Source organism: Moschus berezovskii, chromosome 7 (genome assembly GCF_049115385.1).
Source record: "Moschus berezovskii isolate FMDL1 chromosome 7, NW_MosBer_1.0, whole genome shotgun sequence".
NCBI lineage: Eukaryota > Metazoa > Chordata > Mammalia > Artiodactyla > Moschidae > Moschus > Moschus berezovskii.
In genome coordinates, this window is record NC_142466.1 from 82,459,954 (window position 1) to 82,473,939 (window position 13,986).

General features: G+C 48.2%; 1 protein-coding gene across 1 annotated transcript; it reads left to right on the forward strand.

Moving 5' to 3' along the window:
- The first annotated feature begins 3,676 nt into the window (after window positions 1-3,676).
- On the forward strand, window positions 3,677-11,605 carry SPINK4 (serine peptidase inhibitor Kazal type 4). Its single transcript, XM_055427281.2, has 4 exons — window positions 3,677-3,737; window positions 8,906-8,946; window positions 9,786-9,898; window positions 11,469-11,605. Exons 1-4 carry the CDS (start codon window positions 3,677-3,679, stop codon window positions 11,512-11,514), a joined length of 261 nt encoding a protein of 86 aa, XP_055283256.1. The 3' UTR covers window positions 11,515-11,605.
- The last annotated feature ends 2,381 nt before the right edge of the window (window positions 11,606-13,986 follow it).

The following is a 13,986-nucleotide window of genomic DNA, read 5'->3' on the forward strand; positions in this document are numbered from 1 at the left end:
AGCTGAAAATCACTGGTCTAAATGAATTAGAGGAATGGATATGTAAATAAAATTTAGTTCTTCTTTTTATAAACCAGAAATTCCTTGAAAACAGATAACCAAATATCTTATTCATATACCCTGTATTGGGTTGGCCAACAAGTCCCTTTGGCTTTTAAGTAAAAATAAAAGACACATTGTTCATTTCACCAAGAACTTTATCGAACAACATATTCACCATTTTTTTCCACCAGCTTCTGTCATTTTTTAGGCAACTTCATAATTTCATCTTCCCAAAACTTATCTTTTTGATCAAAGAACTGTTCCAGGTGCCTTTTATAATCTTTCAGGAAATTGACATTATTTTCCATTTAGAGAATTTTGTAAAGACCAAAATAAATAGAAATTCAAAGTTGCAGTGTCTGGTGAATATGGCAGATGAACCAGAACTTCCCCACCAAGCTGTAACAGTTTTTGCCTGGTCATCAAAGAGATATGCAGCCTTGCGGTACCCTGATGGAAGATTACGCTTTTTCTCCTGACGAATTCTGGATGCTTTTCATCCAGTACTGCTTTCAGTTAGTCTAACTGGGAGCAGTGTATTTGCTCAGTCTCTCAGTCCAACTCTTTGTGACCCTATGGACCGTAGCCCACCAGGCTCCTCTGTCCACAGAATTTTCCAGGCAAGAATACTAGAGTCAGGTGCCGCTTCCTACTCCAGGGGATCTCCTTGACCCAGGGATCGAACCGGAGTCTCTTGTGTCTTCTGCAGTTGTTGGAATTAATCATCTGGTTTTCTGGAAGAAGCTCATTATAGAAGACTCCCTTCCAATCCCACCATATACACAACATCACCTTTGAATGAAGACAGGCCTTTGGTGTGGTTGGTGGTGGTTCATTTCACTTGCTGAATGATCTCTTCCATTCCACATTATTGTACAGTATCCACTTTTCATCACCTGTCACAATTTGTTTTAAAAATGGAATGTTTTCCTGATGTTTAAGTAGAGAGCTGCATGGAGAAGTACTGTCAAGAAGGTTTTTTTCTCTTAACCAACGTATGTGGAACCCAAACACCAAAACAGTTAATATAACCAAGCTGGTGCAAATGATTGTCATCACTTGATTTGAATATTTTGAGTATATTGACTATCTCCCTTGTGGCACAAGATGACTTCAATTAATGTCTCAATTTGATTGCTATCAACTTCTACCCCTACTGTGGAGGGGTAAATTTCCAGTGAGAAATCTCCAGCACGGAACTTCCCAAACCACTTTTGTCTGATAAGTCACAACACCTTCTCCATAAAAATCTTTTTTGCATTTCAGTTGCATTTTTATCTTTCTTGAAATAATAAAGCAAATAATATGCCCCAAATGTTCCTGTTTTTCTTCCATCTTCAATACTAAAATGGCTGCACAAAAACTCACCTATTTTGATGTTACTTTTTTTTAATGCAAGTTGATATGACAGCTGTCACAATACAATCTAACAAAATTGTTTTGAATGAAATTAAAGACAACTAAACACTACTAAAGCTGGCTGGTGACTCAAGATGGTAAAGAAACTGCCTGCAATGCAAGAGACCCAGGTTCAATCCCTGGGTTGGGAAGATCCCCTGGATAAGGGAATGGCAACCCACTCCAGTATTCTTGCCTGGAGAATTCAATGGACCGAAAAGCCTGACAGGTTACAATCCATGCATGGGTCGCAAAGAGTTGGACATGACTGAGCGACTAGCAGTGAAGTGAGTGAAAGCCAGCTTAAGAACGAATGTTTTGGCCAACCCAATGTAAGTATGGGGAACTTACAGGGGAATTCCCTTGTGGTCCAGTGGTTAGAAATGGGCTTCCCAGGTGGCTCAGTGGTAAAGAATCTGCCTGCCAATGCAAAAGGCTTGGGTTTGATCCCGGGTCTGGGAAGATCCCCTGGGGAAGGAGATGCCAACCCACTCCGGTATTCTTGCTTGGGAAATCCCATGGACAGAGGAGGCTGGCAGGCTACAGTCCATGGGGTCACAAAAGACTTAGCGACCTGGACAACAACAACCAGTGGTTAGGACCCTGTGCTTTCACTGCCAGGGGTCTGGGTTCAATCCCAGGTTGGGGAACTAACATTCCATGGGTCACACGGCCAAAGAAAAATAGAATGGGGAACTTTTAGATATTGATTTTTCTTGAACAGAATCTTATCTGTATTTAACCCATTTAAATATAAATGTATGTAGAATACATGTGAAGCATGAGGTCATCTTCCTTATGTTTTATTTTGTCTTTTTTTCTCTGTCAGTTGTGCCCTTTTTATGGTGCAAAATAAATAAATAAAATAATAATTTCTATTTATATTTATTCTTCATTTCATACTCTATAAAACGTTTTCCTGTCTGCTATCAGCAGTCTCATCTTCACAGCAGCCTGGGGAGGGAGACAGAGCCAGACTTATCACCCCCATTTTGTGGTGGGTAAACTGAGGCCCAGTTTAAGGACAGCGTCTTTTCTGAGCTCACAAAGTTGGTTAGTGTTGGCACTGGCAAAGAAACCCCTGACTCCAGCCCCTTTTCTCTGCTTTTGACCAACTTCCAGTTGCTGCTTTTTTTTCTTCATTAATTAACTTATTTATTTAGCTTCCCTGATAGCTCAGCTCTGGTAAAGAATCTGCCTGCAATGAAGATCTCGGTTTGATCCCTGTGTCGGGAAGATCCGCTGGAGAAGGGATAGGCTACCCACTCCAATATTCTTGGACTTCCCTTGGGGCTCAGCTGGTAAAGAATCCACCTGCAATGCGGGAGACCTGGGTTTGATCCCTGGGTTGGGAAGATCCCGTGGAGAAAGGAAAGGCTACCCACTCCAGTATTCTGGCCTGGAGAATTCCATGAACTGTATAGTCCATGGGGTCACAAAGAGTCACACACGACTGAGCGACTTTCTTTCACAACTTATTTATTTGGCTGCAACGTATCTTAGTTGCAGCCATCGGGTTCTTCAGTCTTCGTTGGGGTATACAAGATCTTTAGTTTAGACATGTGGGACCAAGTTCTTTGACCAGGGATTGAACCTGGACCCCCTGCACTGGGAATGCAGACATTTAGCCATTGGACCTCCAGGGAAGTCCTGAGGATTTTTCATTCCCTTTTTTTTTGTTTTTTAAACAAATGAAATTTATTTTTTTGGCTGTTCTGGGTCTTCATTGCAGCGCTTCCCTCGTTGTGATACATAGACTTAGTTGCCCTGTGGCATGTGGGGTCTTAATTCCAAGACCAGTGTTGGAACCCAGGCCCACTGCATTGGGCACTTGGAGTCTTAGCTACTGGACCACTTTGGAAAGTCCCAAAGTTGCAGCTTTTTGTTTTCTTTTTGATCTCTCTCTTTCAGTATTTCTGAATTAGTCTCTGTTTTCGTCTATTTCAATTTTACTCTCCCTCTTGCTTCAGCCCTCAGACTGGAGTCCAAACTTTTTCTCACTTCCAAAATCCACCATCAATAGCCCAACCCCCGCCCCAGGCCACTTGGAGTTCAGCGACTCTGGAGAAAACAAACCTTTTCTTGATGCCAGGGTGCAGATATTACCTCCGGGTGACACCTCCAGCTCTCCACCTGGCCCCAGATAAGATAAGGGTGGGGATCGGCACTATAAACAGGCCCCCATCAATCCCTGGCCCAGGCCCCAGCTCCCTCTGGCCACATAGCCCAGATCAGCATGGCTGCCCGCCTGTGGATAGTTGTCCTGACCTTGGCTGTTCTCTTCCTTGTGGACAGGGGTGAGTAGACAGAGCCTGGATTCTCTGTGGCTTGGTGTTGGTAGGTGAGCTTGGAGTGGGGCAGAGGCAGGGCTTGGGGCACCCCGTGAGTCCTTGGCTTTCTGCATAAACCTTCTTTCTGCACCCCGGGCTAGGAGAAAAGAAACCCAAGTTCCAATCCTACCTCTGGCTCAGGATTGCAAAAGTCCTCTCCCCTCATGGCTCAGATGGTAAAGAATCCACTTGCAATGTGGGAAACCTGGGTTCCATCCCTGGATTGGGAAGATCTCCTGGAGGAGGGCATAGCAACCCACTCCAGTATTCTTGCCGGGCCACTCCAGTATTCTTGCTGGGAGAATCCCATAGACAGAGGAGCCTGGAGGGCTACAGCCCATAGGATTGCAAAGATTTGGACATGATTGAGCAATTAAGCATACACACACACACACACACACACCCCTCCCCTCTTGGGGCCTCTGTTTCTCCAGTTGTGACATAGGAGGTTGTTCTAGTTCAAAGCAACCCTGAGCAGCTACCGGGCAAGAGATTGGGGAGGCAGAGGGAGACAGCCTGTCTCTGGGGAGACTGACAAGTCTACTGGCTGCAGGGTGCTGGGTGCTGAAGGAAGCCTGGCTGGGTCCTCTGGGCTCCCATTTGCTCTGATAGGCTGTGGCTGTGGGACTGAAGCAGTCATGTGAGCACAAGGGAGCCCTCACTCTGGACTGAACACATGCCACTGGAGTGGGGCCTGCTCAGAGGTTGGGTGCCTCTGCAGTCTCACTTCTGCTGGGTATCAGGCCTTGTTCTGGGCCCTTAAAACTTATTAACAAGCAAAACAGAAAAAGAGCTGCCCCGATAGATCTTAAGTTTAATGGGGTAGGAGGGAGGAGAATCAATAATCAATAAGCTAGGTGCAATGTATATTAAACGGTATTTAGATGGTGATAAAGACTAAGAAAAAAAATATTGGGTAGGGTGATGGGGATTGAGAGGGGGTTGCAATGTTAATGCAGGGGGCGTCTCTCTGAGAGGCTGATGTCTGAGCAACACTTGAAGGAGGTAGAGGAGTGAGCCAAGGGTATATCTGAGAGGAGTGGGTTCCAGGCAGAGGCAACAGGCAGTGCAAAGGCCCTGAGGTGGAAGCATCCGTGGAGTATGTGGAGTATGGCAAGGAAGCCAGTGGGACCCAAAAGGAGTGAGGGGCAAGGTGCAGAGAGGCAGGAGATGAGATGATACAGGCAACTGCGAACTATAATGGATAAAGCCTTGAAAGTCAATGTAAGAACTTGGATTTTTCTGTGAGTGAAATGGGAGGTACTAAAGGGTGATGAGCAAAGTCACATGTTAAAAGGATTGCTCAGGTTGCTACTGGAGAAGGAAATGGCAACCCACTCCAGTGTTCTTGCCTGGAGAATCCCAGGGACGGGGGAGCCTGGTGGGCTTCCGTCTATGGGGTCACACAGAGTTGGACATGACTGAAGTGACTTAACAGCAGCAGCAGCAGCAGCAGGTTGCTACCCTGAGAACAGAGTCAAAGGAGAAGCAGGGAGACTCCTTAGGACATACCTAGACAAAGTCATGATGTTACAGGGCGGGTCTGAGCAGGACATCAGGGACACCGACCTCACAGTCGGTCTCACAGCCATTTCCCTGGCTGGGGACATAGACTAGAGGCTGAAGCAATAGAGAATGGATCCGGAGACTCTGGCCCCGCACAGCCAGGTTACTCCCAGCCTGGCATCAATTCCCTGAGCAGTTCTCTTGTCGGGAACACTGCAGAGGCTGCCTTAAAGGGAGTCCTTTTGCCCATTTCAGATTCCTGCCTGGGCTGTGTGAGGAAGGGAGAAGGAAACTTGGGCCAAGGTCAAGGGCAGATGGGGGTAAATGCAACTTCCCACATCATCCAGAAAGAAACTGACACCACAGAGGGACCAGCATAAGCCAAGAGAGCCTGTTCTGGAAGAGTGAGCAGAGAGGAATGGCGGGGGCAGAGTGGCACAGCGAGGAGGTGGGATGAGGAAGTGGCCCAGAGGAAGTCTGGGATCATCTCACACAGTGCCCTAAACATAAGATAAAGAGTCTTAATGGTTATGACACAGACCCCTGGAAGGGCTTTATTCATTTTTTTTTTTAAATGCTTTGCCCCTACACACCAAGGAAACCAGAATTGAAAGAGACACATGTACTCCAATGTTCATCGCAGCACTGTTTATAATAGCCAGGACATGGAAGCAACCTAGATGTCCATCTGCAGATGAATGGATAAGAAAGCTTTGGTACATATACACAATGGAGTATTACTCAGCCATTAAAAAGAATGCATTTGAATCAGTTCTAATGAGGTGGATGAAACTGGAGCCTATTATACAGAGTGAAGTAAGACAGAAAGAAATGCACCAATACAGTATACTAACACATATATATGGAATTTAGAAAGATGGAAATATAACCCTGTATACGAGACAGCAAAAGAGACACAGTTGTATCAAACAGTCTTTGGGATTTTGTGGGAGAGGGTGAGGGTGGGATGATTTGAGAGAATGACATTGAAACATGTATGTTGTCATATGTGAGACGAATCAGTAGTTCAGGGTCAATGCATGTTACAGGATACTCGGGGCTGGTATGCGGGGATGACCCAGAGGGAGAATAAAGGGAGGAGGGAGGTGAGAGGGGGGTTCAGGAGGGGGAACTCATGTACACCTGGGGCGAATTCATGTCAATGTATGGCAAAACCAACCAATATAATATTGTAAAATAAAAAAAAATTAAATAAAAAACAAACAAACAAAAAAAAATAAAATGCTTTGCCCCACCAACAATTATGTACCATGAAATGCATGCATTTTATCACTCAGCGAATCCTATTCAATGAGTTTCGACGAGGCATATACCTGTGTAACCCAGATCCCTATCAGCAAACAGAACGTTTCCATCATCCAGAAATTTCCCTCATGCCAGTCAATCCCTGCCCCCACCCCACCCCTACCCCAGAGGCAACCCTGGCTTTGACATTTTTCCACCATAGATTAGTTTGCCTCCTCTAGAATGTCACACGGGAGAAGGCAATGGCAACCTACTCCAGTACTCTTGCCTGGAAAATCCCATGGACGGAGGAGCCTGGTAGGCTGCAGTCCATGGGGTCGCTAAGAGTCAGACACGACTGAGCGACTTCACTTTCACTTTTCACGTCCATGCATTGGAGAAGGAAATGGCAACCCACTCCAGTGTTCTTGTCTGGAGAATCCCAGGGACGGGGAAGCCTGGTGGGCTGCCATCTATGGGGTCGCACAGAGTCGGACACGACCGAAGCAACTTAACAGCAGCAGCAGAATGTCACACAGATGAAACCATACAGGATGCTGTCTTTTGTGTCTGGCTTCTTTGGCTCAGAGAGTTTTTGAGATTCAGCCACGTTGTTGCATGTTATCAGTTATTGCTTTGTTTTTACTGTTGAGTTGAGTCACATTGTATGTGTGTATCAGGGTTTATTCACTCGCCTATTGGAGGACATTTGGACAATTTCCAGATTGGGTAATTATGACCTGGAGGGTTTTGCTCAGTGTGATGACAACACTGGATTTGCATGTTGATGCCTAAACAGTGCTGCTGCTGCTGTCACTTCAGTCATATCCAACTCTGTGCGACCCCACAGACAGAAGCCTACCAGGCTCCCCAGTCCCTGGGATTCTCCAGGCAAGAACACTGGATTAAACAGTGCACCAGTGGTCAATCTTGGTTTCCTTCTTCCTCTCCACCTTGGAAATCTCTTGTAACGGCATCTCCAGAAAAACCTAAAACCAAGGAATGGTCACCCACCTCCAGGGATGGAGAACTCTCCACTTCTGGAGACAGCTTCTTTCATTAATGCATAGCTCCCACTGAGAGAACATTCTGGAATCCACACCTGCCTCTTTGCAGCCTTTTCGTGCAGATGGGCTCTGCCTTGTGAAGTTAAGAAGAGTTCCTCTCTCCCTGTGCCTCAGGACAGCCCTTCAGAGACTTCAGGAAGCAGCTTGCCCTTCTTCAGTTTTTATAGACCCTTTCCTTACACCTGTGGCCTTAGATATATCTCCATTCCATTCCCTCCTCCACCCGTCACACTCACCAGTCACACCACAATTTGCTGAGGTCCTATAAACAGCTCATCCAGACCTCAAGGGGCTGTGGGGCACAACTGCATGTGTGGAGTGACAGAGCCATGTGAAAATCCCAGCTCTGCCCTTAACAAACTGTGCTGCCTTACCTATGAACATTTTTCACAGATTGGCTGAGTTCTCTGGGAAGCAGACTCTGGGATCTGCATGTAGTTTCCTGGAGAGTGCTCCGGGGGAAACACCCAGGAGGGGAGAGGTACAGTGACTGTCATGCAGAGGAGCTGGGGTGGCCCTGGAGCATTGTTCTGAGATGAGGAGTTCAGACCATTGTACCCACATCACCCTGACATTGGATGTGGATTGTTCCTGGGTAGGAATGCCACCTTGGGCAAGGCAGCTCCATTCTCGGAGGGTAATTCCTAGGAAAGCACTCACTGTGAGCAGCCAATGCTCCTGGCAGCTGAGGAAATGTATGCCTCAGTCCTGTGGTGGGATCTGGATCACAGACCTCTGCCTACTTTCCTCCCTGTTACACAGCAGTAAAAAAGCTGTGAACAGTAGTCAAGATCATGTATTATCAAGGCCTGGTACATAGTAACTGAATTGTTTTCTTTTTCTTCTTCTTTTCAATATTTGTCCTTTGGTTAATTTATTTTTGGCTATGCTGGGTTTTCATTGCTGTGCATGGGTTTTCTCTAGGGAGGCCATGCTTTGTTGTGGTGGGCAGGCTTCTTGTTGCAGTAGCTTCTCTTGTTGCAGAGCACAGGCTCTAGGCGCAGGGCTCGGTAGCATCAGCTTGCAGGCTCTAGGATGCACGGGCTTCAGTAGTTATGGTTCTCAGACAATCCCAGTGGGACCTTACTAATGAGAAACAGATTAGACCTTAATCTCCGTAATTCTAGGCTTTCTGTCCCAGTTCTGACAGTGTCATGTGAGCTTTCTGGGAGCCCTGTCTGTGACTCACTCACTACCTTTCCCTGAGGAATTCCAGATTGGGTGGTGGCTAGGATCAGTCCCTGAAGAAAGTGTCCTCAGACTGGTACCTAGGGCCTAGAGCCAACATCCCCTAATTCTTGCTTCTTTGCCTTTCAGAGGTGTCCGTGTCAGCAAAAAAGTTGGTTTTCTGGAGAATGGTAAGGCAGCTATTCTTTCCGGCCTCAGGGCTGCTATCCTGGCCTTCCTTCTCAAAGGGGAGCCTTCTCATCCATACCAGGAGACAAAGGATTTTCTTCTTTACGCTCCTTCTCAGACACCTTCAATGGTGCCACAGTGGCCAGGGCGGCCTCCTGAGGCTGCACGCTCACCAGGTTAGCTCTTCCAGGCTGAGCAGGCCCAGCCCCTTTGCCAAAGACTACACAGCTAATCAGTGCAGAATGCAGGTTTCTTGGGCCTGGGGCCTTCACTGCTGCACAGCACTGCCCCCTCACTTCCCACCTCTACCCCAGGCCCCCATCCTAGCCCTGACCCTCAGGGCTGGCCTGAAACCCTTTTAGACAGAGCCTCAATTAGGCTTCCAGCCTCCTCATACCAGTGGCCTGATAGTTATGCAGGCCAGGATGAGTTCAGGAGCCTCCAGGGAGGCAGGCCTCCTAGGAATGATCGCTGGTTCTCTTCTTGGGCCCTCAATAAGACTAGAAATTCTGTTAGACCCTGTGAAGAGTGTGTGAGCCCATGAAGACAGGTATTCACCTGGCAGCCTGCATACTTGGGCTCAGCAGATACAGGTACATCCTTATGCACACAGCCACAGCCACATATGGTCAGGCGCGCACACACACACACACACACGCGCGCACGCGCACACAAACGTGCCATGGGGCCCTGCGTGCTTGGTTTCATGCTCTTTGGACCCACACTGGGGCCTTCTTGAATCTGGCTCCTCCCTGGAGCCCCCTCAGCCCTGTTCCAAGCAGAGCCCCTTGGTACCTCCTGCCTCTGGATCCCTGAGTGTCCCCCTTTCTCTCTCCTACAGCCCATCTGTGACCACATGGTAGAGTCTCCAGCCTGCCCCCCAACATATGACCCGGTCTGTGGCACTGACGGGTTCACGTATGAGAGTGAATGCAAGCTCTGCTTGGCTCGGATGTAAGTCCACCCCTGCAATCCCCCGGGCTATCTTGGGTAGGCTCCATCTGGGATCCATGCGAGCATGAAAGGAGCAGGACTTGACCTGTCTCTTCCTTTACTCATACTTGGCCTGGGACGAGTCCTCCAACATTTGCTTGTAACAGAATGAGTGCAAGTAAAATCAAAAGAAGGTTCGTGGTTCCAAGCAGAAAGCCCACTAGTGGGGCATTGGGGGTGAGGGCGGAAACCCTGGGTTCTTTTCCTTGTTCTGCCCCCTGACTAGGTGACCTTACTTGTTCATTTATTCCTCCAGCCAACAATTATTTATTGAACACTTACTCTGCTCTAGGCACTGGGGATACAATAGAATATAAAAAGCTAGACAGCATTACCAGCTCCTGGGGGCAATGGTCAGTCTAAGGCAGAAGCCAAGCTGACAGTCAGCCAATTGCAGCACAGAATGTTAAAGGCTCGGATGGGGGTGCACAGGGTGCTGTGAGTGCCAGGTCAGGGCAGGGAAGACTTTCTAGGACAAGGGACATCTCAGCTCGGCCCTGAGGGATAAGTAGGAACTAGGTTGGAGAAAGAATAAACAAGGAAAGGTAATTCCAAGTAGAAAAATGAGTTTGGAAAGATCTAGAACAAAATTTATATTTGAGGAAAAATAAGAAGTTGGATATACTAGAGTATAAAGTGTAAAGGAGAATGGGGGAGAGATAAGAAATGAGTCTACAGTGAGAAGGCCAGAACACGACCTTGGTACATCAGATCTCCTATTTGGTTTCATTTCTTCATTCATTGGAGAAGGCAACAGCAAACTACTTCAGTATTCTTGCCTTGAGAATCCCATGGACAGAGCAGCCTGGCCGGCTACAGTCCGTGGGGTCACAGAGTCAGACACGACTGAGCAACTAACGCACTTCATTCATGAGATCTTGCGCCGTCCAGCACTAAGCGAGGTCACAGAAGAGAAGTTGCTGACAGTTGCAACACTCTAGAGAGATAGGCAGGAGAGCAGCAAGGACACTGTCCTGACTTAGAAAAAGATCATGATAATTAAAGACTCATGCTTCCATTGGGAGTAGAATCCACAGGCTGTGAGATAAGATGTGAGGGGTCGGGGCGGGTGGTGGGCAGGAAGGAAGCAAGAGCAACATGCTGGTTTCTAACTTGTAGGCTGGGGCAGCTGGGGATGCCATGTTGGCGGGGGACTGGGGGTGTGCAGCAGGCTTGTGGAGCAATGATGTCTGTGGACAGTGAAGCCTCTGGGACATCCCAGAGGAGATACACAGTCAACAATTGCATGAACAGGCCTGAAGTTGAAGACAGAGGTCCAGGCCAGACAGATATGCAGCCAACAGCACACAGAGGTCGTTGAAAGCCCAGGCAGCTGAAACCTCCCAGGGGGAGGGTACACAGAGTGAGAAACAGAAGAAGGATGTGCCCAGGGAGACCTGGGATCTCCCCCGCACTGTACACTGAGTGGGCAGAGCTCAGCAGGGAGGCTGGACAGACTGGGCCGGGGTTCCTGAAGGGTATGTTACACTTCCTGAGGAGCTGACCTCATTCTCGTCTGCTGTGACCCTAGACAAAACAGACAGGACATCCAGATCGTGAAGGATGGGAAATGCTGACCTCGCCAGAGCCTCTTAAGCCGTGAAGCTTCAGGCTAGAGAACCGTGGTGGGCGTGCAGGATGAGACATGAAATAAAGATTCAGCTCAACCCAGCCAATGGCTCAGTGTTTTGGGGGATTCTGGGGAGGCGGAATTCTGGGGATTCTGGAAAGGCGGATTCTGGAGGATGGGGGAATTTGGCCCTGTCTTCCCTACTCTGAATCTGATGTCCTCTCCATCACTCTGATGCTCCTCAACCTTGTCACAAGTTCCCCTGGAAGTCCCAGGTATCTTCTGCCTTCCTGAGAGGGTCAGGACTGTGTACAGTGCTCCTGTGAGCCCCACCTGGCCTGTCACTGAGGTCAAGAACCTAACTGAAGTCTGTACTCTCTGCCACTGCAAGGCCCAGCCTCAGCCTTTGAGAGGCTCCCACACCCCTAACAGCTTTCTCCCTGGGCTATACCAGCACCCCGAATCTCACTCACACACATACATACAGACCCACACACACGTCAACACTACCATGGCTGATATTCAGGTGGTGTTCACCATACATCTGACTGCTTATTACAGTATTGATCGAGGCCTATAACTGATGACAACAGGTGCTCCCCAAGCCCTGGCATGTCCCCCTGCTCCCTGATCACTCACAGCAAGAGGACTTCCAGACCCTGCTCTGCTCTCTTGGTCAACACCCACTCTGACTGGTTGTTAAATGTGCTGACACTGGACATACTGCACTGCACACAGGGCTCACAGGGACACGCAGCTTTCAGGAATCCACCATAGACAGAGATTCCAGCCTGTGGGACATGTCAGGTACGCCCACTCTCTTGGCCAAAGCTTATAGGAAGAGCCTCTGGATGAGGTGGGGGCGGTGGAAGAAGGGTTGAAAGGGGCTTGGTCAGGCGGGAGTAGCATCATACAGACCCTGATTCCTGCTCTAGGGTAGGCAGCAAAAGCAGGAAACGCTTGGTGGGAAAATCCACACTGTGAGGAGAGTAGGGGCAGAGAAGACGGGACCCTGGTCCCTGGACCACTAAAACGGGAACCTAGGCAGGAATTGTTGACAGGTCTGCAGGGGCAGGGGCCAAAAGGCCATCTGTAAGGTCCTTCTACTGCTGGTAACATAAACTCGTTTCCTACCTGCATAGGGATGGTATAGGATGCAGTTTGACTGTGACAGGCCAAAAAGCCAAAATAACAGTGGTTTCAACAGATAGAAGTTTTCTCTCACACAAAGACCTAGGTAGTATGCTGATTTCATGTTGCTTGTATACTGTTACTCTGCCATCCGTATCAGTTTCCACCCCAATGTCCAAATAGCTGCTCCAATTCCAGTAGTCATGTCTACACACAGGCCGGAGAGGTGGGGAAGGTACTCTATGCCTCTGACAATACTTCCCATAAGATGCACGCTGGGGACTTCCCTGGTGGTCCAGTGGTTAAGACTCCACACTTCCAAAGCAGGCAGAGCGGATTTGACCCCTGGTTGGCAAAATAAGATCCCTCGTGTCAAGCGGCGCAGCCAAAAGATTGTTAAGAAAAAAAAAAAAGATGCACACACTGTCTACAACCCAGTAGACTGCACTGGGTAAAAGGTACCCTCTTGGCCATACTAGTGCAAAAAGACTGGAAAATACTATTTTCTCTGGCTGGCCATGAGCTAAGCTGAAAATTAGTTCCCTCAGTGTAGGAAGAGGGTGGATACTGTAAGTCTCTACCCTAAGTGACAGGTAAGTCTCTACCCTAAGTGGGAAGCCCCTCTTACACCCAGGTGGTAGATCTCAGCCAAGCTTCTCCCTAGTGACCCTTTCCTCCCTTAGGTTTCCACTCACAGGATGAGGAATCACAAGGGTTAAGCAATGTGCCAGCACACCACACAGAAAGACCTAACTCCCCGCTTTACAGGTGTGGAAACTGTGGGCCTGTCTCTGGGAACCACCCTGCAACCTAAGTGTGGACTCCTAAAGGCCTGTTTGCAGCATGTGACCCTGCTGCCCTGGCCACTGCTCACTGGCCAGAAGATTCTTCTCCAGGTTTTTTAAGTCAGAAATCAGGGAACAGAGGCGGTTCCTCTCTGGCAGCGAAGTTGTAAAATATGCCAAGTGGGGACTGCTGGCAGCCATGTTTCCTACTTTGTGGGAGAAGTAGGACTGAGTGAATGATGCTGACGTGCAGAGAGATACAGACAGGGATTTTAGGCAGCATTTGTATTCCTTAAGTCCAACTGCCCTTGAATTTTCTAAAGTTACATGAGATAACATCCTACCAACAAATTTTCTACTTCGACAATCTCTTTGGAATAGGTTTCTGATATTTTCAACTAGGGCTTCCCTGATGACTCAGTCAAGAATCCACCCGCCAATGCCAGAGACCCAGGTTCAACCCCCGGGTTGGGAAGATCCCCTGGAGAAGGAAATGGCAATCCACTTCAGTATTCCCTGATAGCTCAGTTGGTAAAGAACCCACGTGCAATGCAAGAGATCCT

Bases quoted from the DNA above. Each gene is read 5' to 3' on its own strand.
- SPINK4 (XM_055427281.2), top strand. From the start codon at position 3,677: ATGGCTGCCCGCCTGTGGATAGTTGTCCTGACCTTGGCTGTTCTCTTC. The intron at 3,738-8,905 runs GTGAGTAGACAG...TTTGCCTTTCAG, and splicing joins TCTCTTCCTTGTGGACAGGG to AGGTGTCCGTGTCAGCAAAA. The intron at 9,899-11,468 runs GTAAGTCCACCC...CTGTGACCCTAG, and splicing joins AAGCTCTGCTTGGCTCGGAT to ACAAAACAGACAGGACATCC.